The sequence below is a fragment of the Melanostigma gelatinosum genome (assembly GCF_949748355.1).
Source record: "Melanostigma gelatinosum genome assembly, chromosome: 2".
Lineage (NCBI taxonomy): Eukaryota > Metazoa > Chordata > Actinopteri > Perciformes > Zoarcidae > Melanostigma > Melanostigma gelatinosum.
The window spans coordinates 28,161,225-28,187,525 of record NC_136635.1 but is presented as its reverse complement, the minus strand read 5'-3'; the positions used below and the strand labels follow the sequence as shown (position 1 = coordinate 28,187,525).

The 26,301-nt window shown below is 42.9% G+C and overlaps 1 protein-coding gene across 4 annotated transcripts in view; it reads left to right on the top strand.

The window, feature by feature from the left end:
* Positions 1 to 16,891, top strand: part of uacab (uveal autoantigen with coiled-coil domains and ankyrin repeats b) — a 36,445-nt gene extending 19,554 nt beyond the window's left edge. For 2 of the 4 annotated variants that reach the window (XM_079289002.1, XM_079289003.1), the window contains exons 4-19: positions 774 to 838; positions 2,084 to 2,141; positions 3,627 to 3,697; positions 3,997 to 4,103; positions 4,972 to 5,153; positions 5,690 to 5,727; positions 6,068 to 6,124; positions 6,498 to 6,605; positions 7,067 to 7,099; positions 7,903 to 7,986; positions 8,923 to 8,953; positions 9,061 to 9,110; positions 9,396 to 12,101; positions 12,353 to 12,505; positions 13,177 to 13,242; positions 14,173 to 16,891. In XM_079289002.1, the coding sequence (XP_079145128.1) occupies positions 774 to 838; positions 2,084 to 2,141; positions 3,627 to 3,697; positions 3,997 to 4,103; positions 4,972 to 5,153; positions 5,690 to 5,727; positions 6,068 to 6,124; positions 6,498 to 6,605; positions 7,067 to 7,099; positions 7,903 to 7,986; positions 8,923 to 8,953; positions 9,061 to 9,110; positions 9,396 to 12,101; positions 12,353 to 12,505; positions 13,177 to 13,242; positions 14,173 to 14,244 (3,881 nt within the window). In that variant the 3' untranslated portion in view covers positions 14,245 to 16,891. The remainder of the gene's footprint in view (positions 1 to 773; positions 839 to 2,083; positions 2,142 to 3,626; positions 3,698 to 3,996; positions 4,104 to 4,971; positions 5,154 to 5,689; positions 5,728 to 6,067; positions 6,125 to 6,497; positions 6,606 to 7,066; positions 7,100 to 7,902; positions 7,987 to 8,922; positions 8,954 to 9,060; positions 9,111 to 9,395; positions 12,102 to 12,352; positions 12,506 to 13,176; positions 13,243 to 14,172) is intronic. The other 2 variants (XM_079289004.1, XM_079289005.1) reach the window with 2 other exon arrangements.
* The last annotated feature ends 9,410 nt before the right edge of the window (positions 16,892 to 26,301 follow it).

Sequence of the window (26,301 nt, the reverse complement as noted above, 5' to 3'; positions counted from 1 at the left end):
GGCGCCTGTCATTGGCAGCCCACTGCTCCCTTTATATACAGAGAATAATTTCCCCACTGTGGGACAAATAAAGGAATGTTTCTTCTTCTTCTTGGATTAAGATATTGAAAAGGAACTAGCATTGTACAGCACTCTAGAAAACTTAATTGGATATATTTTGTCCTTGTCGCTGGACTGTCAAATCGTACTGGTCAGTCAGGGCACTACTGAGTATCTTCAACACACTGCAGGGACATGGACTGTGAGGAGAATTTGTCATTGAAACCTGGGAGAATAGCTGAAGAGAAACTGGCTTAATGTAAAATCGGGTACACGTTCTGAATCCTATGATGCATTGTGCATAATTTATGTCAAGCTGTAACTCTCGAACTGCCTCCACTGGGATTAGAACCCATGGGCTCCGGTTTGCCAAAGCAGGTTTACCTGCTGAGACGAGCTCAAAGTGATTCACTGATTAATCTAGTGGTGCAATCAGTGGCACTTCATGCAGTAAACTTTAGGTTTTTAGCATCAGCAGAGCAACAGAGTGATGTATTCCGGTTGCTTGTGACAGAATAATATGTTTGATTGATGGCGCTGTCATGATGAAGTGATGCAATTGCTGCTGGAGCAGTTTCCCCACAGTGCGGTCGTGGACGTAAAAGTCTCATCTAACAGGGTCGTTAAGTGCTAATTGCTGATTGAGTTTGGCTCTAAAATTACATTCAATGAAAACCCTTGGTTGTGATTATACTTAACTTTCTGATTTATTTTGTTGCATTTATTGCTTGCAGGAAAAAACGCTCTTCATCAGGCTTCAAGAAATAGACATTCTCTGTGTGTGCAGAAACTCTTGCAGGTAAAGTACATTTGTTCCTCCAACAATATTTGTACCTGTTTTTACTCCTTTTTAAAAAAAGAAAAAACCCAAAACGTGCCAAACTACAAGATAAGATGTCAAATTTCAGCGTTTGGTCTGTTTTCTTGCTCCTTATGTTGGTGTGTTGTGCATCTACACACTCTACTGCATGGATGCTCCAACGGACCTGCTTCCCAGTCACTGGCCAGTCAGAGCAGTTTCCTTCTTTAAATAATTATTGCTAAGCAGCTCTGGCAGCTGAGCCCACTCCGTATCGGTCAACAGTCGGCCCTGTTGAGTCACCGTGTCCCACTGGGGGATTTATGTGTTTACAATCGGGGGGCTATCTCTGCAATATTGTGCTCTCGTAGTGTTGTAGCCCTTCCTCTTGCCCCCACCTCTCTCATGGCAGTGATCTAACTGAGGTCGCGGCTGTTGGCAGGGGGTTGTCAGTGGTGTTGACAAGCCTACCCTCCTGCAAACCTGCCGTCCATTCTTGGTGCCGTCATCACACCAGACATAGCAGCTGGACGCCAACACCCGCCACCTCCACTATCTCCCTCGTCAGCCCAACCAAACCCACAAGGTATAGGGTATCCCCCCTCCATGCTCCACCGTCAGCTCCCATGGCCGGTCCAGCCCCCCCGCACCCGTACAACCCCCGCCTCCTTCGCTTTGTCATTTGAGCGTGCTGCTAATTTCTGGCCCTTGTTGCTAGAGAGAGTTGGGTTTTTATAGTGGAGCTCGCTGTCAAGCCTACCCAGCAACATCAGGCCCCTCTTAGCATTGAGTCCTCAAGGCTTTCATAACAGGCCCTCATCACCACCGTGGTACTCTCCAACCAGCTGACTGACTGGGTAGAGATGTCACAAGCATATCAGCACAGCGCCACTTAGCCTAATATGACCTGCCTGCTGTTGATCTCAGGTTCCACTGCCCAGCCAGTGGGAATTAATAATGTTGTTCTACAACTATTAAAACATAATCTATTATTTGAAATAAATACTTACTCCGTGGTTATTCATACTCTGATTGCAAAAAATACTTTTGAGGTCTCTTACTGCGTTGAATAGGACCGAGCAATAATTCAAATTGATTCATTGATCGTTGTTTTTTTAATGGCATCATAACGTGATGAAACCGTATATCGAGATATTATTTCACACAATTATGTCTTTGCAGTGATCCAGAGATATTTCACAACTAGTAAAATAATCATATTTACTTGATTCTGTTGTTTTGCAGAACAACAGTCCAGTTGGAAATGTGGACCTACAAGGAAGAACAGCTCTTCATGATGCTGGTAAGACTCTACTCACTCTACTCTAGTTTTTACTCTACTCTAGTTCTGACTCTACTCTAGTCCTGACTACTCTTGCCCCTACTCTACTCTAGTACTGACTCTACTCTAGTTCTGACTCTACTCCTGCCCCTACTCTACTCTAGTACTGATTCTACTCTAGTACTGACTCTACTCTTGTACTGACTCTGCTCTTGCTCGTACTGACTACTCTCGTACTGACTACTCTAGTACTGACTACTCTAGTACTGACTCTACTCTAGTACTGACTCTACTCTAGTACTGACTCTACTCTAGTACTGACTACTCTAGTACTGACTCTACTCTTGTACTGACTCTGCTCTTGCTCGTACTGACTACTCTCGTACTGACTACTCTCGTACTGACTACTCTAGTACTGACTACTCTAGTACTGACTCTACTCTAGTACTGACTCTACTCTCGTACTGACTCTGCTCTTGCTCGTACTGACTACTCTCGTACTGACTACTCTAGTACTGACTACTCTAGTACTGACTCTACTCTAGTACTGACTACTCTAGTACTGACTCTACTCTTGTACTGACTCTGCTCTTGCTCGTACTGACTACTCTCGTACTGACTACTCTAGTACTGACTACTCTAGTACTGACTCTACTCTAGTACTGACTACTCTAGTACTGACTCTACTCTAGTACTGACTCTACTCTCGTACTGACTCTGCTCTTGCCCCTACTCTACTCCAGTACTGACTCTACTCTTGCCCCTACTCTACTCTAGTCCTGACTCTGCTCTAGTACTGACTCTACTCTTGCCCCTACTCTACTCTAGTACTGACTCTACTCTTGCCCCTACTCTACTGTAGTACTGACTACTCTTGCCCCTACTCTACTGTAGTACTGACTCTACTCTTGCCCCTACTCTACTCTAGTACTGACTACTCTTGCCCCTACTCTACTGTAGTATGGTGCTTAGTCTACTCTAAAACTGACTATTCTACTCAATTGCAGACTCTACTCTAGTATTGACTGCACTGACTGTATTCTACTCTAGTTCTGAGTGTACTCTCTATTGTAATCTACCCATAGTCTTAACTCTACTTTATTCTACTTTACCTTAGCAAATACGTTACTCTACTGTTTTTTTTATTCTGTTTAACCTGAGTAACCACGCTACTTTATTCTATTTTACCGTAGTAATGACTTTAATCTTCTCTACCCGTCACTACTCTATTTTATTCTACTTTACCGCAGTAACTACTCTACTCGACTGTATTCTACATTATCTTAGTCACGGCTTTACTGTGCTCTATTCTGTTTAAAATAAATGAAAACCCCGATGAGCAGAGCGTCCACATGCTCATTAATGTGAACCTCGTTGCATAAAAGATTCCAGTGTAATAATGAAACCGCTTGTATAGCTTTTCTCCTTTTCAACACAAAACCCAGCTCCACGCTGCTGCACATGTGATGAAAAGATTGCGGCCATTTCTTCTCTTTTTCTCCACAGTCATGGGCGGCTGCTCCTCGAGTGTGAAACTTCTCTGTGACAGTGGGGCTTCTGTGAATACCACTGATTTCGTGAGAATTCTTTTCACTTAATTTCACACAGTGTGTCGTGATGGTCCCTTCTCAGATATTTTCAGTTCAGTTATCATTGTAGAAAAGTGTATTGATTGGCTTGCTCCTTGTCAATGACGGTCATTCATTTCATGAAAGGTTAGTTGGAGCAGCACACAAAGGTGTTTAATAAATATTAATTTAGTCCACTTGAATGAGCGCTTTCTAAATTCTGTATTACACTCTTTGCTTTGACGTTAGATATGAATTGATTCTTTAGATGTACATTTGTGTATTTATGTGTTTTTGATTTTCTCCAGGATGGCAGGACACCTCTGGTGCTGGCAACCCAGATGTGTCATCCACGCATCTGTCAGCTGCTGCTGGAGCGAGGGGCTGACATCACCATCCGGGACAAACAACACAAGTAAGAAACATCACCCCATCGCGGTGTTTATCTTTGGTTAGCTTGTTGGCATGTTTACATTTTAAAAATTGGGAGTCTGTGTTGCTTACAAAAGGCAGCTTTTGACAGGTGGTGTGGATTTTTAACTTAAAACAATTAGAATTTCTGTAGATTTCCTTTTGGGTCTGTATATTCTGTGCCAGCTATTCAAATTCATCATAAAATAAAAAGGTATTTCTTTATCGTACTTACTTTGCAAAAAGGACCATACAAACCTTGTAGCAAAATCTGTGTCAGGCAGGTGATGAATATCAGTGAAAGTAGAAATTTGAAAAACAGACAGAATTCATTTTTTTAATGGGAGATGTTGAGAATTTCATCAGTAATAAGATGCTGTGTATTTTTACAGAACATTTTCGTGGCCAACTAGACAAACCAGTTTTGTTGGGGGTATAAGAATAAACTAATTCCATGCCTTAATTCTATAGATTACAGGAGTGACACAATATCATATTTTAGATACTTTGAAAAGAAAGTCCCTCAGAACGTCTTGCGCGTCTATTTTCAGTTTAATATGACTTTTACCGTCACAATAATGCATTACACGTGTTGCCTGATTCATTGTGGTTTCTGAGCAGCGTTTCTAACACAAACAAAACACGGTTCTTGAAAATGTAAGAAAAAGAACAAGATGTGGTGACAAGAGAAGGACAAATCCACTCCGCTCCCACAGCTCTGAATTATTCAGCAGCAGTGGAACTACATGCACAGTGAATTTGTTTTTTTGTACCACATGTTTTGATTTGACATCCTCATATTCAGACACAATTGTTCCACTGATAGTTTGTGCATGTTCTCGCTCGTCAACGGTGTTTGTCGACGCCCTCAGGACGGCGCTGATTCTGGGCTGCGAGTACGGCTGTAAGGATGCAGTGGAGGTGTTGCTGAAGAGCGGCACTGACGTGAAGGCGGTAGACAGCTTGGGTCACGATGCCTTTCACTACGCTCGCCTCAGCAAGAACCTGGAGCTCGTTGCCATCGTCAAAAGTTACCTCGACAAAGCAACCAGAGGTCAGATGGCGAAAAAACGGCACCGGAGACTAAACACGAAATAATTCTGTTGCAGTTTATAAGAGCAGAGTTTGCATTGAAGCTGAGAATCACCTCACCTTTTCTTTCAAAAAAGATAATCGACATCCAGTTTTTTCAAGGTGCAACACGTCTCTACAGTTTTGCTGGCTCTGTTTTAGCTGCATGACAATATTTATACATGTATTAATTAATTCAGTGATTCTCTTACTCTTATTGGCAACGACAGTAAAATGTGGCGCATTTGACATTTCACATGTTGACATTTTACACTGTTTTAGATCTGCTGTAGAATCTACAATGATGTCATTGCAGAATGTAAATGTTTGATTTTTATTTTCTAATCTTTGTCAACATGTATTTTAATATCCCACAATATCTGAGGCCTGATTCCGTATTTCTCTGATATATTGTTGCCTTGCTTGAGTGCATTCCTTTCCTTGAACATGTTTTGAAGAAACACTGTTCTGTAAACACACCTGTACATCTGAACTTTCTGTTTTCTCGCGTTGTTCCAGATAAAGAGGCCGCGAAGATGGAGCAGTGGAAGCGACAGGTAATCCTGCAGCATTCATTAAACCCCACTTATAGTGAGGAGCAGCCTTTATTCTCCACACTACTTTACACTGACATTTGGTGTGGCCATTGTTTTTTCGGCAGGTCTCTTTGTTAAAAGCCAGTCAAATGCTGAGACTCTTTGAATCCTTTAGATTGCGCTTTTTCTTCCAGTGGTTCCACACTTCTAATCATTTTCTTTGCCTCACTCACTGCCGCTCAGATGTACATGACTGCCATCTAGTGATTATAACTGAGAGTTGTTCTGTACACTTTCATAACCTTTGGTAACGTTATATCTTCAAAACATGGTTGTAAAACAGATCCTGTTTCATCCTCAGCATTCAGTGGAGAGGTCAGAGGCAGCTGAGGTTAGCAGAAGGGATCAAACCATACATGTAAGTGCTGTTTAACGTCAGCCTCCCTATTCCACACACACACAAGCAACCTTCATGGCATTTAGGGAGTGTTTGCTTGAATTCACTGCATCCAAAGCTAAACTCAATCATCAACACATCCTTGTACATAAAGAAAGTGATACATAATTAGTTGTTTTTAGCATTCAGTAATTGTATTTTGGTCCGTTTAAGTTTTTAAGCTTCATTGTTTTGTGTGTGTGTGTGTGTGTGTGTGTGTGTGTGTGTGTGTGTGTGTGTGTGTGTGTGTGTGTGTGTGTGTGTGTGTGTGTGTGTGTGTGTGTGTGTGTGTGTGTGTGTGTGTGTGTGTGTGTGTGTGTGTGTGTGTGTGTGTATATATGTGTGTGTCTTTCAGGACTTGGAGAGGCAGAACGAGACCCTGCAGGAAAGTCTTAAGAAGTACCACCAGGATCAGAGAGCCTTGTTAGATAAAGTCAACTCGCTACAGCAACAGCTCACACAGGTAAACGACACAACAACAAAACAAGAGCGACTCAGCTAAAGAATAGCTCAGCAGCTAGAGTAACCCTCCAAGCATGCTTTTTCTTTACTGCTGGCTTGTTTTTCCAGTGTGTGGGTACATCTGAGCGTCTTAAACTCGGGCTTTGGGTGACAAATATAAGCAAATATAATATTAAAAGCTGATTTGAGTCAAGATCTCTTGGCTTAATGTCGTCATCCTAATATCAAGGAATGTGTAATCGGCAATCACCAAACACAAAGCAGGCTTTGTGTTTGGTGATTGGCGATATAAAATAGTGATGACTTATTCATTCAGTGAGCATAATAGAGTCCTCAATTTTAGCCGCCAGAATAATAACGAGGAATTTCAATCATAAGAATTAAGTGGTTTGTTGTTGGTTATTACCGGTAGTCCCTTAATTGACTGTATGTATATTCTTTTTTTTTTTTATTCATCTGCAGGAAAAGATCACTGTGGAAGACGCTCAAAAAGAGGTATGAAACTGAAATGATTTATTGGACATTTTGGGCCTCATTCACACTTTTCTCAATTGTTTTCTTGGTTACATTTGTTTGTAAGAGTTTTGTTATTCAGCAGTAGCAGTCATGCGTGCAGACGTCTTATGTTACTGTAAGACCTCCGAATCCTAAAAATAAGAGCGAATGAGAGCGGTTGAGGAATGTTGGTGGAGCGGTGTCAACTGTACATGTTGAGGTGAAGGGCAAAGGAAGGTAGCACAGTCCAGCTGTGACGTAATGGAACTTGATAACATGCTACCAGGTCCACACATTCAGGATTCAAGGTGAAGTGCTGTAGCAATTCAACCTTTTGTAATTTCCTGAGACAAAAAAAAAAATAAAACCTAAGTTGGTTCCACTGTTTTAGTCTAAAAGTCGGAAAAGAAAGATCAACAAAAACAAAAATCGATGAATTCCACAAACGTCATTGTGCATGCACACAAGTAAAGGTGTGCGCTCTTGTATGTTCCATGAAGCAGGTTCGTTCTTCTAGAAGTTGCTGCTTTTGAATTGATGATTATGTGCAGTGACATCTGCGAGTCAGACGTTACGATCAAAAAGCACTTCTTTTCAATTTTGCTCCAAAGTTGTTCATTAAAAAACGGTGTGGCAGATGTTTTTTGCACATTTCTCAAAAATAAAAATAAAAAAGTATTTTGGAGCAGTTCGTATCAATTAAAGTGTATATATTCTCTTTGATAAATGATATCGTTCAACTGTGTTTTCCATCATTCAGTGATCAGTCATTTATTGATCTTTGTTTCTTTCTCTTGGATCAGATGAAGATGTTACTCAGTTCCAAAGAGAGAGAAGAAGGAGCTCGAGGCCAGGAGACTGTCAAGGTTCAGCTCCGGAGTACTTTGGTCAGTGACTTTACTCTTAATCCGATTTTTACTTTGAGCTTTTAATCCTCAACGAAATGAGTGCATTGATGATTTTCTTTATTTGTAATCCAACTTAATACTTGTGATTTACATTTTTTTTTTACATTCATTTTCATATCAGAGTGTTGCTTTACCCTCAAAGAACATCACTGTCAGTTGCCAGTTTATTAGGTACACGCAGCTAAAACTACTGCAGTCGAACACAGAACACACAACAGTCCTGCAAACAAACAAAAACAAGGTTACGAATATAATGGTCAGTTTTTGTTGGTACTGTTTTCGAGATGTGTTGATTCAACTTCATGGTTAATTTGGTGGATGTAGTTTGTGATGCTTTTGAACTGTACTGCGTTATTCTACTCATATTTTTTCAACCCCATTTACTTGAATGACGGCAGGCTAAAGAACATAAGCACCTTTCTCCCAAAGCGATCACACAGTTAAATATAAGCTCTCTATCTTCAACCAAAACCCAACGTCAAAGCTGTACGGACAAAAAGGACTCTTGTTTTGATACGTTTACCGAATGAACTGGCAACTGTGTATCTGCTTTGAGAAAATGCAAAAGACATGCAGTAAGTTATTTAAACAGATCAGTGTTGCAGTTACCTTAATTAACTAACAAGCACATGACCAAGATGCTGCCTGGTAAATGCACTGTATTATGTAACGTATGTTGTTTTGTGGTATCTATTGTCGCTGCTGTGATCTGATGTTGTTGTCATGTGTTGGCGGCTGCTGTTTAAACCTTTCCTGGCAACGTCTCACTTGTGAAAGAGGTTTTAATCTCAATGTCACATCCTAGTTTATATAAAGGTTTTGATGAGTCATCTATAAAGTGTTGAAAATAGAATTTGTTTTACGTCTAAAAAGTCAGACCGTTTGTAATGAGTATTTGTTTGCGTCTATTCACAGGGAGACTACTGTGGACAGTCTGTCATCAAAGGTAAGAGTCGTCTCTTGAACCGTAACATTTGATACGGTTATTTAAATATTTACTTGCAGAGTATGACGAGGTCTGAATGTTGTGTTTGTACGCTGGTTTTCTCGCAGGTAAAGAAAACATTTTGGTCAAACAAGCTCAAAGCCTGGACTCTGAACGGGTACGTTTTCATCTGGAATCACATGACTTTCAAATGTCTGAAGTACAATGTCAGTAGTTTGCATTTGAGCAATCTGTGTTAACAGGAGGACCTGCATGCAAATTAAACTGTTCATACAGTATTCAGAGCCTGATTGGAAAGAAAGCCGAGGAACCTTTTTTGCGAATGTATTACAATGCAATCGACAACTCTTCCCTAGTCTCAAACAAAGTGTCTGGCTTTCTATAGAAACAAATGACAATGCAAATTAAAAATGTTTTTCCTCATTCTCTGCTGATGCTCCAGAATCCTGCCCTGTTGCGTTCGCTGTCTCGAACTCCAGAGAAGAGTCATCCCACTGCAGGCTGGGACGTCTCTGGCGAACTGGGCACCCTCCGACGTGAACTCGAGGCGGTCAAGAGAAGACAACAGGCAGCGGACGAAGAGACGGCACGACTTCAGACTGCCCTGAACCGTAAGAACCGAGAGTGCCAAGAGCTGGTTCTTAGCCGAGAAACCGTCCAGAAACAGGCCGACCAGCAGGTTCAAGAACTGGAGGACGCCTTGGGGGACGTCCAGAAGAGGATGCTGGATTCTGAGTGTAAGGTCAAACAGCTGCAGGCCCATGTCGTCGCCGTTAAGGAACACTTAGGGGGCCAGGCGACAGAAGAGCTGCGCTCTCAGCTCCAAGATGTTAAGGCCAAGTATGAAGGCGCTTCGGCCGAAGTGTGTCGCGTTCGTAACCGCCTCAAACTGAGCGAGAAGGCTTTGGAGGAGTACAAGAGCAGCGAGAACCAGCTGGCGCTAGAGGCAGAAAAGCTGAACCAAGAGCTGAGCGCTGCGAGTGCGGACAGAGATGAACTAGCAGAAACCCTTCTAGAAATGGAAAGCCACTTAAAAGAGACCCAGACTAAACATGCCAACACGGTGCCAGCTGAGAAGTTTGACAACATGAAAAACCTGCTGAGCAACGCGGTTGATGAGAAGGAACGGCAGATCGCTGAGCTGAGAGAAGACTACGATCACGTGCTGGAGGAGGTGGCAGAGCTCCATCGAAAGCTGGACAGTCCGTCATCCCAGGGAGGATCGGGGGCGAAGTCTGCCGAGGAGCAGCAGAGGATACGGGCAGCCCTCGAAGAGCAGAACGCTTCTTTGAAAAGGAAACTGACCGATGTGACTGCCAAAAGCCAGGCTCTAATTCAGGAGGTCGAGGAGAGCGAGGAGGAGAGAGATATACTGCGAGAGCAGCTGGATGAGCTCAACGGCAGGATTGAGATGGACTACGTTCCCATGACGGCGCACGATGAAGCCCGGAGGAACATGGTAACGGCGTTGGAGGAGCTGGAGGACAGACTGGTGGAAGCCAGCGAACGTTACGGAAAAGCAGAGGCGCAAGTCCAGCAGCTTCAATCCGAGAAGCCAGCGCTGCAGGAGAACATCAGCAGTCTCCAAAGCGCCAGTGAGAGACGCCTCGGCGAAATGGACGCTCTGAGATCTCAGAACGCCGACCTGATGACGAAACTTGAACTTTTGCAGAAGAGATGTGACGACGGCGATAAAGAGCGTGTGCAGCTGACCACGCAGAGCCAGACTCTGAAGCAGAGCTTGGAGGGAGAGTATGTTCCCAGACAGCAGCACGAGCAAGTGAAGATGGAGTTAAGTTTCACCTTAGAGAGTGTTGAAGCTGAGAGGTTGAAGTTGGAGACCGAGGGTCAAGAAAGTGGGGAAGAATTGAAGAATGTGAAAGAAAGAAATGAAAAGTTAAACGAAAAGTTGGAAAAAGTCCAGTTGGAGATGAAAAAGGACTATGTGAGCGTAAAAGAGCACAAAGCTGTCACAGACAAGTTGAATGCTGCTGTGGTCGAGGCAGAGAATAAAGCAAAGGAGGTGTCAGGAAGTTATGTGTTGGCTCAGGAGGAAACGGTAAAGCTTACCCAAGAACTGGAAGCACAGACGAAAGAACTTGATACCATACAGGAGGCTATTAAGTCCAAGTTTATTCCACTGACAGCAGCCGAGGAGAAAGATCACTCCCACAGCGCTCAGGTGAAGGAGTTGACCGTGAAGCTGTCGGAGATGGAAGAGAAGTACAACAGAGAAACGTCTGCAAGAGAGAGCATCAAACAGGAGAACGGGAAACTGAAAGTCGAGATTGAATCTGTTCAACGGAGGCTAGACTCTGCTGTGGTTACCGGGGAAAAGCACAAGAATGTGGAGGAGGAGTTCAAGGATAAGTTTGAGGGATTAACTCAGAAGTTGGTCAAGTTAGAGCAGCAGCACGAGGAGGTAACGCTCCAGAAAGAGGATCTTCAAGAGCAGAACGCCCTCGGCAACGCTCAGATCCAGAATCTCCACGAGCGTCTGAAATCGGAGTTGACTCGGATTGCAACATACGACACGGAGCTTAAAGCGCTCCATGACGCCATGCAGCAATCCCAGGCCGACTGCAAGAAAGCAAGAGAGGCTCAGCAGGAGGAGGCCCACAGGGTTTGCGCCTTGCAGAAAGAAGTTCAGGAGCGCTGCGGGGATCGGGCTTCTCTGCTGCAACAAACAGCCAAGGCCAAGGATGCCCTGGAGGCTGAGGTCGCTAAGCTTCGTTTGGCTCTCCGCGAAGAGGAGGAGAACGGCGCCCAGAGGGCCGAAGACGTGTCTGCCCTGCAATCTGAGCTCCTTCAGGCCACGCACGCTCTCGAGGAAATTAACGATAAAGAAGACCAAATGAGCCAGCTGAAGAAGGAGAAGCAGCAGCTGGAGGAGGAGGCTGCCAACCTGAGCAACAAGCTTCTGAGCTTAGCAGAAGAGGGCAAAGAGGCCCGTCGGGAGGCAGCGCAAGCGAGGGAGGGTGAGTGCAGAGCCCGGACAGAGATGGAGGCTGTCCAGGAGAAGGGACGTGCCGCCGAGAGAGAAATCAGGGAGCTGAAGGAGAGATACGATGAGTCGCTCACCACCATCTGCGATCTTCAAAGGGGGATTCAGAAATCAGCTCAGCAGACTGAAGCCAAAGACAAAAAGGTAACCGAAAAGGAAAACTTGTTGTTGTCATTGTTTTATGAATCAAACTACTTTTGGTGCAGGCAGTATGCGTGTTTGACTTTAGCTAAAACTACGGTCGATGCTAAATGTGAGAATCCTCTAGTGACAATATGTTGTGTCTCTTTAGACACAAAGGGTGAAAAAGATACTCGGGATGAAACTCTTCTTCCAGTTTCGTTGCCTGGGTGATAAAGTAATGGTGTGTGTGTGTGTGTGTGTGTGTGTGTCAGATCACAGAGTTGCTGACAGATGTTGAGCGATTGAAGCAGGCACTAAACGGTCTGTCCCAGCTGGCATACACAAGCAACGCGCCCAATAAGAGACAGACGCAGCACATCGAAATACTCCACGCCCAGATCAAGACCCTACAGCAACAGCTGGCTGTGAGTGGACACACAGGACATTACGCTGACATGTGCATATTCTGCTTTATATTCCATTCACTGCACAGCAACTGTCTTTTGGTTAAAGACTGTCTGGGAGAACACCGTCATTTTATTTTAAATGCTATTTACACAGTGATATCTAAAAAACTTTCCTTCAGATAATAAATTCAATTTAAAGTTTAGGCTTCACAATCCATGTGTTTTGGTTTAGCATAAAACATATGGAAACTACGTCAAGTGACTGATTTAGAATTCATTCATTCAACCTTTATTTTAACTCAGAAATACATCGACGCAGAGACCGAATTTACAGTACAGGAGAGTAAAAACATCGGCACCAACAAAGACAAATAAGAAACCTAAAAATACATCATGCAGTTAAGATTCAAGACAAAGTAAAACAAGAACAACTGGAAGTGAAATAGTAATGAAATGAAAGATTTGAATTGGTTGAAGTGAGGTAAGCTGTAGATTGTTCAGCATGTGATGGTGATTACAGCGTGTATACCTCCTTTACTTGATGAACAGAGATGAAAATACACATTCAACATCTCCATTTCTTTATTAAAATCTAAAAATACAACCAACTGTCGCAAAGAAATGTGTGCAGTTGTTATCGTAACATGAAGTTGTGCAATGCTTAATGCTTCTCTCTTCTGCTCCATAAGGATGCTGAGAGGCAGCACAGAGAGGTGGTTTCCATTTATCGGACTCATCTTCTCAGCGCAGCACAGGTACGTTTCTCTCTGACGAGGGTGAGGCTCCTCTGCTTTTCATTCCCATGAATGGTCTCCGGTTCTGTTCAGACAGTTACACTGATATGATGAGCACGTTGAGAACAGTCACAATGTAACTTGTTACGGAGAAGAGATGAATCGTCTTCGTTAAAACCCTGAATTGCTTAAAAAGGGCAGACCACTTTGTCGATCCTTGGCCATCCCCAGCAAGACTTTTCCGCTTTTGATGAACTACACTTCTAAAAACCTCCCTTCACAGATGTTATTCGCTCGACGTCTGCCATCCGGAGAGCAAAAGGAAGTAAATGACAGGAATCGGGAGCCGTCACAACAGCTGCAGCACGGCTCTAGTTGGCGTGCAGTCGACAATTTTTTGAGAGGCGAAACAAATCACAGAAGGCTCGTACGACACACAGGCAGCGCACGTTAAAACAGGAAACGACCGCTGCAATCATTGAGTTATAGGTAGAAAACCAGGGAAAGATGTTGTGAAGTCTGTTTTATTGATTCATGGTTTCGCTTTCAACAAATCAAGATCGGTCAACTTTAAGCACTTTGTCGCCATTCAAGCGAAGAGATGCCACCTCGTGTGTTTGCACGTCGGTAAAATGTGTGAAAGTCTGCTGATTATTTGAGGCAGCCGGTGCAGATGGTTTGGGAACATGTAATGGTAACGCTCATGGTTGGAAGTCCAGTGGGAGCCGGTTGCAAAAATCATTCATCAAAACAAGAAAAAAAAAAAGAATGTATGACTCAGCCCCAAATTATCTGAACATATGAAGGCGTAAGTGCAGCGCAGCTGTCAGGAGCTGGTGCGCAGGATTACCCGTTATGCTAGCAAGTAATTGACGACAGAGCTTTTAGTCGAGAAATACGGCACAAATGGATTAACTGCAGCTCATTTCTGACTGTGTTTCTCTCTCGCAGGGCCACATGGACGAGGACGTGCAGGCCGCCTTACTGCAGATCATCCGCATGAGGCAGGAGTTTGTGTGTTGAAGCTTCCTCCGACGAAACGAAACGCTGCCTGCTGACTCAAATTCACCATTTTCACATCTACTGAGTTCACCTGCTGTGGCCCCTGTGGGTGCCCGGTGTGTGTGTGTGTGTGTGTGTGTGTGTGTGTATGTTTGTGCGTGTGTTTGCTTGTTTGTCATTTGGCAAAATTTCCGAAACAGGCTTCCTTTTTTGGTGGTATGGCTGCACTTTGGTTCCCAAAAATCAATGTCGTGGGTAAAAGTGAATAACCGTAGATCAAGATACAAATGATCTCGACCTGCGTAGATCCCAGCGAATGAAAACTTTCATTAAAAAGGTGATTGTATCAAAGTGACCTGTGAAATAGGAGTGTCATTTTACAATTCTCTTGTTTCTTCTTGTCATCTCGACTCCGACTCCGTCAGTTGCCACAGTGTTGCAAAAAGTGCATTTGCAGGCTACCAGTACGTTACGCTGCGTCATCTTTCAAGTGTTTTTCTTCTTCTTCTTTTTTGGAAGAGCGCAAGTAGGCGGAGGGAAAAATAATACTGAGAATCGTAAAAAATTATTTTCGACCACGTTTTGATCTAAAAATTTCAATCGTGACATCCTGACTGTGAAACCATTTTGACTCATTCGATTTTTGACGTACGTGCAGGAACATTTTTCACTTTCCGTACATTTCTGTGGGATCTGTTATCCATGACAATGCAAATCGTTATTGCCGCTGATATGACGGTGATATGGGGAGTTATGTGACGTGTAGGACCCTTTCATAGAGCACTCTTCACACGCTCGGCTGAAATGTAACATGGACACGATCACAAAGACCACTCTTCACATTCCCCCCCCTGACTGCTCTCATGCGGTTTGTTTTCCCGTTGGACAGCATTGTTCGCTAGAATTTGACGGATACGTTCACATGTTTTTCAAGTGAACCTTAAAGGCAGGATGAGTAGGATCTTCCTATGAAACAATATAGACTGACACAAAATGAATCCCTCTTGATTATCACTTGTGTTTACAAACAGCCAGCGACTAATTCTACTCATCGTGCCCTTTAAAGGATAGTTTCACGATGTTACAAGTCTGAACACTGAAATAGGTCTCATCTTCTGTAAACCTATTCATACTGGATACTAAAACATCCCTGAAAAAACGTGTGAACCGGTCCTTTAAACCGGTACTCTCCTGCTCATACATACGTAATGTACATAAGAAACTGTTGGTCGCTGTAAACCGACTGGCAGTGAAAATATCTCTTCATAACACGATTCAAATGTAAGAGATGTTGGCTCTTACATTTCAAAGTTGAACCGTTACCCACATGATTTGACTAACTGTCTCACAGAAAGAGGACTGTGGATTTTGTCCCACATCTCTTACATTAGAATAGTTTTACAAGGAAACTCCTCACATGGACAGCAGGATTGATAATGCACATGTTGGCAGAATTGTTTTAAGAATGCGAACCTATCCTTTGACTTTGTTCACGCCAGCTACTTTCTCTTTACTCACTTTGTGGCTCAGTTCTCGTCTCCTGGAGGTCCAAACTAGCTCTCGTGTTTTCAGTATAATCCCAAAACCCGAAGAGTGTAAAACAAATCGTACAAATCTGTACTCGCCATTTTTTTTGCAATATGGTAGATGGTACTATAGATTTGGGAGCCATGTCACTCAGACAGCCTGTTTTAATCTGGACATGGTTTGTGCTGGATTTGAGTCATGGAGGGAGTGGAGATCTCTCGCTGTGTCCTACAGGTTGCAGTGGCACGGCGTCCTTTTTGTTGAAACCAGAGTGTCCTCTAGTGGAGAGACTTGGCAGGCCAAGTTGATAGAAGATGTAATAATCAGTGTGGCCCAGGGGTAGGCAGCTGTTGCTTTAGGAAGCTGGACTATCTGCAAATGTGTTAAATCTCACAGACAACTGAGAGAATATGAAATGTGAATGTAACACTAAATTGACAGAGCTTTATCTCCTAATATCTGTTGCTTTGCATCACTACATTTATACCGCACCTCGTTTTAAAGACGGCAAATGTCCCAGTTGAAGCTTGACTGAATACAAACCCCTGACTTCTGCAGCAGTGAACTCTCCGAGAGCAAAGGCTGCGTACCCCTGAGGCCGCTCTTTGTGACTCTTGATGGTGTAGTGGTGCTGTGATTGTTGAGCGAGTCTCCCATGCCTTTACACTGATATATTTTTCATAGCTTTGTACTACTTTAATGACTGTACTACAGTGTGATAATTCTGATATTCAGCGGGTCTGGAAGTAGAGCGGCACAACACGTTCAGGGTAACATTTACTGTAGTGTGATCCGAATAGAGCAGATCCCTCTTATTTATGTGGATAAACAAAACCTCTTGACGGTTATTTCTGTGACGCACTTCTGTCTTTACCTTCCATCGTTGCCAAGTTAAAATTCTCTCTGTTTTTATATTTTGGCCAAAAACTCACACCAACAGATAGTTTAGTAAATACTTCTTGCATTTTGTCATGCAGATGTTAAGAATCATTACTTCCTGTCTTCCATCTACTGTTAACATAGACTGTTAATTGAATCTCTGAACAACTACCGGTCTACTGTGTACCAGTCTTTGACAATAATCTTTGTGTTTGTGACTCAGTAATACAAAATCAATAAAAGTGCCTAACATAGAAAACCACATTCTTGTTCAGTGTTTTTGTATTTCCAGACTTGAATGCCTCAACAACTATTGGTGGATGGATGGATGGTTACGACAGGTCGTACAGACCTTCATGGTCCCCAGAGGATGAATCTTACAGAATTTGGCAACTGCCTAACTTCCTCTAGCGCCATCATCAGGTTTAAAGTTTTTCCTTGCGCTGTTAAACATCAACATTTCACTCAATGGATTGTCAATTTGGTACATTCATGGTCCCCACGCGATGTATTTTAGTGACTTTGGTGCCATCATCTGGTCAAACTGTCCATTTGTCCTGACGATGGCGCTACATGAAAAGTCAGTGAATCACCAAAATCTGCTAACACAAACTTATGTGCACCAATCAGGATTTATCGATATTTTCATCAAAATGTTTTACAGTTGTGTGGTCTGTTTTGGTATGTTGCCAGACAACTGAATCAAATCAGATCAAACACCCGTAAAGCCTGATGAAGCAAATTGGCTGAGTTTGTTTGAATACACTTTGATATTGATGGTTGCTTATTGAGTCATGAATGTTCAATGTTCCAGAGAAATACCAAATGTTCAGCGGCTTTAGGGCGGTCTGTAAATGTGTGCTTTTAGCTCCACACACTCTTACTTCCCTCGTGGAAACGGCTCAGTTCATGTGGTTTCACTTTAAGTACAATCAACCCAGGAATGAGAGCGAGGAGCTCTTTGGCACACGGCGCTGACTTTTATCTTCGAGCCCGTGCCTCTTATTTATTTGTCTGTTGGTCTTTTTCTTTTTTCTCTTCACAAGGTTTATTTTTCATTAAAGCTCTTTTTCGCCGCGATGCTGAGAACCGAGATCAAGGCTATTTAAATGATCTCATTTCAGATAAATTCACAGCATGCACAGTCACTGCGCATGGGGGCATTTTTCCATTTAAAGTACAGTTGAAATGGCCTAAAAATAAAAAATAAGCAAGTTTACTAATCCCCCCCCCCCCCCCCCACATACACGCACAAAAAAGCTAATCCATCCCTTATCCCATCCTCTGTTCACACAAACATGCACACATCCTCTAATTGATACAAGGCTTGTCCTGGGTTTGATTTCTTTGAGAAAAGCTTGCTGGTTTCAAGTGGCAGCCCTCCTCTCCTCCTTCCTTGGCTTTATGATTTTCTTTTTTGCGGTCTGCACTGAATAAGCTGTTCTCAGCAATTATGGCAAATACAATTCAATCAGTTGGTAGATCTCTCTTTAATCTCATTTCCAGGGCCCTAATCAGTCCCATACATCCACTTGCGGCCATTTGGTTCACCATCGTAACCCCTTTCCCGGCCACAAAGAATTCATCTCTGTAAATATTCGTCATCCCGCGAAGGATCAGAGGCTTTATTTATGTTGGAATAAGCCCCGGCCGTCCACCGCATGCCTCATGAGTGGTAGACTGGAGGAGGAAGCAGGTTGGTTGGTTATATACACACATCGGATACACGCCCACGTCTTTTCTTCCAGTCCTTTGAGCTGTCACGAACGTTTGTTATCGCACACAGCGGTCTGCCACCTCGTTCCCTGGAGGAGTTGCTCCGCGTTGTTTTCCGTACAGAATCTGAGAGGCCCTCTTGTGTCTCGCAGGAGTTGTGAGAAGTTATGGTTTTGAGCACCTGACACGTGTCATAGTGTTCTTAAACTCTTCTCCTGTGTGGTTGTCTTCACCCTCTCTCTCTCCTACACGGCCGGATTGACCTGCTTGGGGGCCACACGCTGAAGATTCACTGTTGGGGCCCCTCTGTTGCCTCCGAATTCTCCGGTACTCCACCTCCACTGCACCCCCCCTGACCAATGATAGACATGAGGATCAAAATTTGCACATCACAACCAGATATATCATTTTTCTTTTTTTATTCCACATATTCTTCTTTCTCTGGGCCTACATTACCCACAATGCAACTCGACCGCCAACATTTCTGTCTGAGACTGGTGTGTGTGTGATGCTAGTTCAGCGAATGTAACCTCCAGCTGCCAGCCACAAGCTGACATGAGGTCTGCGTAGTGAACTCCACACCTCCAGATTTCTTTCATTTTCATCCTCGTAGTCTTTGGCCTCAACCGACACTGCCACACGTGTCATCTCTTGAAACATATTGTACTTTATAGCTCCCTCTGGACCCACAAAAGGCTTCATACTACTTTTTTGTTCGACATATGCCGGAGAACTCCTCATCACCTGGAAACAGGCGTGTAAGTGGAGTTCCCCTTTTAAGTACAAACCGAACGGTACTCTGATACTGGAGTACTTTCTGACTCAGAGTTTCTGCATGTCTGTGTTTGTGGTAATTTATGAAACAACTTTATTTCGGAAAATGCACCATGCGAGCACATTATAAACTGAAAGTTGATATTCAGTGGTGCAAATGTTCTCCAAAATATGCAAGTAATCAAACGACCTTTTCGGCCTTACTGTCGTATCCTCTCTTCTTTGCCTCCTTCTGCCTACTCCCTTCCTGCTGTTTTACCTGTTGTCTGTCATCCTTCCTTCCTTCCTTCCTGGTTAATTCCACAGGTCAGGTCAGTCAAGAGGTCTGTGCCACATTTGTCTCACCGGAGTAATTGCTAACTGTTTCTCTGTCACTAATAGGCCATGACTCAGGCGGTGCTGGCCGGCCTTCTCGTGAGGCTACACTGGGGGCAGCGAACACGAGGCCGGGGCCCCCTCTTTTTTTTTTTTTTCATCAGTCCCCCGAGGAATCGGACTACTCTTGGCTCCAGGCCGAGACAGGCGAGGCCCCTTTAATGTTTTTGCAGAGCTCCAAAGCACTTTCTTGCCTCAATAAAGTTCATTTATGGGATAATAAGGCTCTGGAGGACACATGGTGCTGATTTGAGTCGAATGGTTTCAGCATGGTTCACATTCCCAAAAGCAAGCGCTGTCTCTTCCATCTCTTTCCTTTATTTCGTCTCGCTTCTTCTTTTTCTATCTCCACTCCTCACCTTTCGTCTTGCTCCTCTCCTCGCATCCCCCTGCACTCTTTATCCGCCGTCATTTATTATTCCTCCCGCTAACATTTTTGGCAGTGTAGCTGTCTGATCCTGGGTTGACCTGGGGTTTGCACACCTGGGAATGAGTAGCGGCGAGGGGGCAGGAGGCCCTCTCATTTCCCAGGATTTATTCCAGAGAGCTTGGAGAGGGGAAGGCAGCGGGGGTAGACGAGGGAAGAGAGGCGATCAGAGGAATGAAAAGCCTCCAGCCTCAAACCCTGGCAGGAGGATCAGGCTTTACATGCCAAGACTACACCAGAGCCGAGCGCCCCGGACATTTGCTGTATCAAAGGTGTGGACGTACATGTATGGGATACATGCATTAAACAGATTCCTATACTCTGAGGATGGTTTTAAAACACACAAGCGCAGCTAGATTAGAAACAGGCTCTTTTTATCCCTTTGGTTATTGCACATGAGGCTTACATGAGTGTTGGCCATCTTTCCCTGAAACCCGGTAAGGACATTGTACACCACTGTATGCTAAATGGTTTCATCTGAGTTCAATGTTTTTCTTTTTCCCCTCATTAGTAGTTGGTTAACCACTAATGCTTAGAGTATCTGCTCAGCTTTTCTTCCTCCCTTCATTGACTTAGCAAGAAACAGATGGGCCCAAACCGCCACATCTCCCGCTCCCTCCTGACTGTCATCCTTCCCACCACTTCTTTCACAATAATCCCTCCCTCTCAAACGGAAAATTGCCCCAGTTTTGCATGTCTGCTCGTGGCGCAACACACGAGATGGTGTATGTGGTTTAATAGGATAAGGCTTTTGGGGTTGCTGGGTGCTTGGAAACATGGCTGAGGCTACCTCTGGCTGCTTCAATCATCTTAAAGACATTGGGTTAGGCCTGAGGGTGTGAGCTTCAGCTTGTTAGTGCGGTTGGAAAAGGCTGTGTTTGATTCCATGGTGACGGCCGGATGAAAAGCTGCGAGTCTGGAGGACTGACGTTGAGTTGATGTTGGCGTTTGGGAGCCGCTGCATTTTCAGTTGTGGTATCTTGTGATGGCATGTTGGCTGGGCAGCCAGTTCAGCCGAAACCGACCACTGACACGAAGGGTGGCTCAGTGATACAGTGAGGACTAACCGGTATGTTACTCAGGCTTAAGATAGAGATAGGGAATGGAGTGGTGGGGATATTTTACTTTCTGCAGCAGTGCTCTATTTGGGAAAAGCTCCAGCCGTATTTGAATACCTCACCTCAACAGCTTTTTGGCACTTTAACCAATAGGAACCCACCATTTGTGGCCGCTGAACATTTGGAAATGTCGTACTGGTAAATCATATTTGTTTGAATTGAAGAAACAAGACTAAGTCTGTTAATTAGTGATCTTCAGTGGTGGTAGGGAGTGTACGTAGGCTAGCGGTTTCACCGTTTCTAGTCTGCACACTAAGCTAAGCTAACTAGCTCCAGCTCATAACACACAAATGTGAAAGTGACATTGATCTTCTCATGTAACTCTCAAACTATTACTTTATTATTAGCAAAACGAGCACAGTGGGTGTAATGAGTGGCATGTTGCACAGGGAAAGGTGCTTAAAACACTTTAATATTCAGCTTTCTTGCAGAGAGTTTGAATGGGATGCTAATTTAGATTTTTTTTTAATTTCCCGACCCTCCTTAACTGATCATTAACAATTAACCAACAAGATTAATGGAAAAATCCACCGATAGCACTTCTTAACCTCACGAACACAATATATCTTGGGAGTTTAATCCACGGGAAAATAAAACGTTAAGGTGTGGTTTCACGGTGATGGGATATTTTTTGGCAACAGGAGGGAGCAGGGATGCTAAGCTAATCACCTCCTGGCACCAACTCCATGCAGAACACACGTATCGATTTTCTTGACTAACTTTTGGGAATAAAGCAATGAAGCATATTTCTCCAAAGTGTCAAACTATTACTTTTAATTCTCAAAATGTGCACAGTTAATGAGGAAAAGGAACGCTTTTCTAACTTCCTCTTTACTTACTAGGATGAATAAGCTAATGCCAGCAGCCTTAGCTTAGCTTAGAATAAAGACTGGAAAAGTGGAGAAACTGCTGACATGGCTCTGCCCAAAGGAAACTAAGTCCACTTGTTACAATATACAGTGTATTGTTAGTTTAATCCGGCATGTTGTGGTGTTTCGGGTGCGTACTGAACTATTTCTTTGCATCAGCTGGAAGCCGTTTAGAAGTTCAGTGTTCTTGAATTGAGCAACAATCTAATTTGGAGCGTCCAACTCTTTGCCTAACTTGCAGCCTCTTGCCCAACATGAATTCGCTCATAGCTTTGCTTTGTAGTGGCTTGATGATGATGAAGTGGTTCGGGGGGGGGTTAATTTCCTCCACAGAGCTGGGATTTCAGTAGCGAGGAGGTCAAAAGGTCTAACACTCAAAGCCTCTCTCCCGTCTCGGCCGTGGGCTCAGTTGCTGAGTTATCGTGGATCGTAGATATTAACTCAGTCTGACTTCAATTCAACTTCATAGACCGGAGCCGGTGGTTATTAAGAGCTAAAGGAGTTGCACAAGGCGATATTGTCACACCATCTCATTCGACACATAAAAGGAAACTCTTTTCTTTGGGCAGGAGTTCACAAGATGTAAACAGGCTGTAAAAACGGAGACATCTGTATTCATTTTTTCCCCTTTCGTCCACATTTGGTAATCTTTAGTCAACATGGCTCAGAATCAAGAACTCTCCAGGGTAGAGTTTGCCAAATAAATGTTTAAATCATCTGCTGTAACGGTTGAAAGGAAGCCACGTTTTGATTGGAATTGATCAAGTTGAAAGCGCGTGCATAAAAAGAATAAGCCTGCATTGGTGCGCCTTTAGTATATAACCTTAAACCTTCATATAGTATATGTTCTGTGTTAAAGTGCTTTACATGCATCAGTGGTGGAAAGTATGCAACTAAATACATTTACCTCAGGTAGCATAAATATGTTTATGATACAGATTAAGATTTGACATGCAAACCGTACATAAAACACAATGCAATGCTTCAGAATAAACTGTCCATCTGATTATAAAGTATTTGAAATGAACATCAGTCATCAACAATACTTTTGATACCTAAAGTATGTAAGCATTGGAATCATTACCTTTTACTTGTGAGTATTTTTAAACTGTGGTATTGCTACCTGTACTTTAGTTAAAGATCTGTGTACTTCTTCCCCTCTGGAAATTTGGAGTCTTAGTTGACTCAAGCTGGGAAGTGTCTACGTCTTTAAAATCCTGTGCTTATAAGGCGTCTTTACATTTTTGTGTTTTATTCCTGATGCGGCCCAGACATGTTCTGTAATGTGCGTCCCCTTTTGTCTGTGTTTACATATAATTAGTCCAAAATTTAAACGTTTTTCTTGGTGATTATGCACCGACAGTAGTCGGCCAAATATGAGAACCAGTTTTTCTACTTTTCTGTAAAGACGACCTTAAAAATATCCTTAAAAAAATAGATAAATGATGAAATCCTAATTGGTTGTTGTGATGTTCTCCACACAGTAAATGGCATCCTCTTTTAATCACGGACTCTAACCTTCTGATATTCAGGCAGAAGAAGACAAGCCTCATCTCTCCCCCCTCACAACGTCCACCCCCGTCGTGCACTAACTTGATTTAATTGCCGCCCTTTTTTCCCCTTCTTCTCATTAGACGCAAGTTTAAACACAGAGTGTTGTCTTCAGATTGTCGGCGTGTCAAAGCGTTTGCCTCCCTGTGATCTCAGCCGTGTTGGGCGATGACGGCCTCTTTGTGTCTTTGATGCAAATTCACAATGATTGGACGTTTCCGGTATTCCAGTTTTTAATCTCATGGGAAATGCTCCTGTTCACCTGATCAGGGTTATTTGGCTTTGACAAGCTGCAGAGGTGTGTGTGTGTGTGTGTGTGTGTGTGTGTGTGTGAGAGAGAGAGAGAGTAGATTGTGTGTGTGTGTGCGTGTGTGAATACATTCATGCAAGATGTGTGTGTTTGAGCATGCAGGCATCACACAAAACTGACTTTCTTGGCTTTACTTCAGAGAGAGCTTCTCCTTGGCACGATATCTTGCCCTTGGCGAGACCAAAGGGAAATATTTATAAATCATCCCCACAACAAATATTGAAGTTGACCTGCGAGGTCAAAGCCATTCGGATGGACAACCTTTACCAGAAATGTGCAAACACACCTCCGAGTCCGCCTGCTGATCCACCAGAGCGACCCTGGAACCACATCTCTGACCCACTTACATATCTCACACACACACCATTCGGACCTATTAATACCAACATGTTCCCTCTGGGATTGTGAACTGCTGCTTGCTGGAAGATCAAATGTAAACATCTGGTACTTGAGGGATAAAACTACTTCCAGCAGACATTCTTCACCATGCAGCATCTGCTTTTTGTTGTTGCTGTCTGACCCATTTGATCCGATTGTCGCTGTAAGTGATTTCTACTTGAGATGGGCATGAAATTCAACTTTAACATGCAAGAAATTACTTTATATTCACAGAAGCACAAAGAAAGAAAATACCGTGTTTTTAGGGTTGTGCGCTATAAACTCCAGGTGAATCTCCAAGTGCTCTTGGAGTCAAACTGTGCAAGTGTGCCTGAAGTAAACCCAGGAGGCTTTTTCTATTGTTGACCAGATACTTTATATTCCCCTAAATCTGTTTCGTTATGGCAGCTCAAAAAAAAACTTCCACGGGTTTTCCGTTTTTTCCCTAAATATATGAAGGTGAAAGGGAGATTGACTGGAGTTCTAGATTTCTTTAAGCTATCAATCATGAAATGAGCCATCTTTGGATGGATGTGTTACGGTTGACCGCAGATTGGTTGAGAAACGAGTTTGGGGTTGTCCGTAACTTTTTATTAAGGATGGAAGAGATTCGAGTCTACTGTGTTTTAACATATGAGATGGAGAGGTGACAGAATGTGTTGCTTTGTATTGAAAAGTAGAGATTGTCTCTTTACTCACTGACTGTGCTTACACAAGTGTTTCGTTAATGATCAGGTTTTAGAAGTATCCTGTTTACGTGTTGCAGCATGTGTGCAGCATATCCCGAACACGCAGCGAGTGTGTTTACACTCATCCATGTAAACACACTCGCTGATGGGCTGAGCTTTGCTGCAGAATATACCGAAAAGAAGCTTGTCGTATTTCAATTTCTGTATCCACTGGCAGTAAATACGGTATTTATTTCAGTGATGCTGAGCTACAGTACACCTGATTTATATTTATAAATCAGGTGAAAACGTTTGGTGAGGTTAATAATGCTGCTCCTGTAACCCAGCTTGTATTTTCACCGTATTAATCCTCTTTGTGCAAGACAAACTCATGCTTAACACACAGTTTGCTGGTGAGTTATAGAAACATGAACGCCAAGGTCTCACAGGCTGGTGAATCTGCTGCTTGACAAGGCCGTTGGGCAGATGTGGGAGGAATTGTTGTGCACTTGTGGGTGTAAGGCTGTCTGTGTGGACTTTGACCTGTTTGAGTTATAATTTTAACGCTTTCAGTGCAACAATATCGAAATAGTTTCAGATTACACTCATGAATACAATATGTGGGACAACAGAGAGAAAATATTTCAACCCTATAACCAGAGAAAGACGGTCTGCCCACGTGGTTTGAAATATGGCAAACTCTCGACAGTGTCTTTTTTTTACACATTTTCAGAACTAGCTTGAGGATTATTGACGGTTAACAAAATTACATTAACTCTCAATCATGTATAAAAAAAAATTGTCTTATGAAAAATAAATGATAAAATAAAGCTACACAGAATATCTTAGTTTTTATAAAATTCCACCTTATCACAACATTTTGAAAGTAACTTAAGGTTGAATATTAAAAAAACTTTTTTTTAAATACCATACGAAATATGAACCTGGCAGATAGAAATTATAGCAACTTGTGACATTGTCAAAACTCTCGGAAAACATTGTTTTTCATAACTTTGAAACCTTTTAAAGGAACATTAACATTTTTACCTGAAGTTTGGTGCTTAATATTTCAAAGCAATGACCACAATGAGTAAACTGTGACATATTTTAAACCTTCAGCAATGTTTCTTATTTCAACGTTATTTGTCAGAACTGAAGTTTACATTTTCAAATGGTGGAAACTCTTCGACTGTGAAATGTTTAAATTGTAATTTTGTTCCAATGCAATGCAGCTCTAAAGTGTGATGACAGTTTCGTCTTGTATCCGTACTCTTGGATTTGAAATGAAACAGTAACAATGAGGAGAAAGTGCCGATTTACAGCTTCAATTTAAGGTCGGCCAAATCCACTTTGGATGAACCAAGTAGGAAAAAATAGCACATTTAAGTACTTAAGTACGACTGAGTTTTGGTGAGTTTATGTACATATGCTTTTTGTAGATATTGTCTTGTAGCTGCAGCATCAGTCTTCACCAGCAGAGGACAGC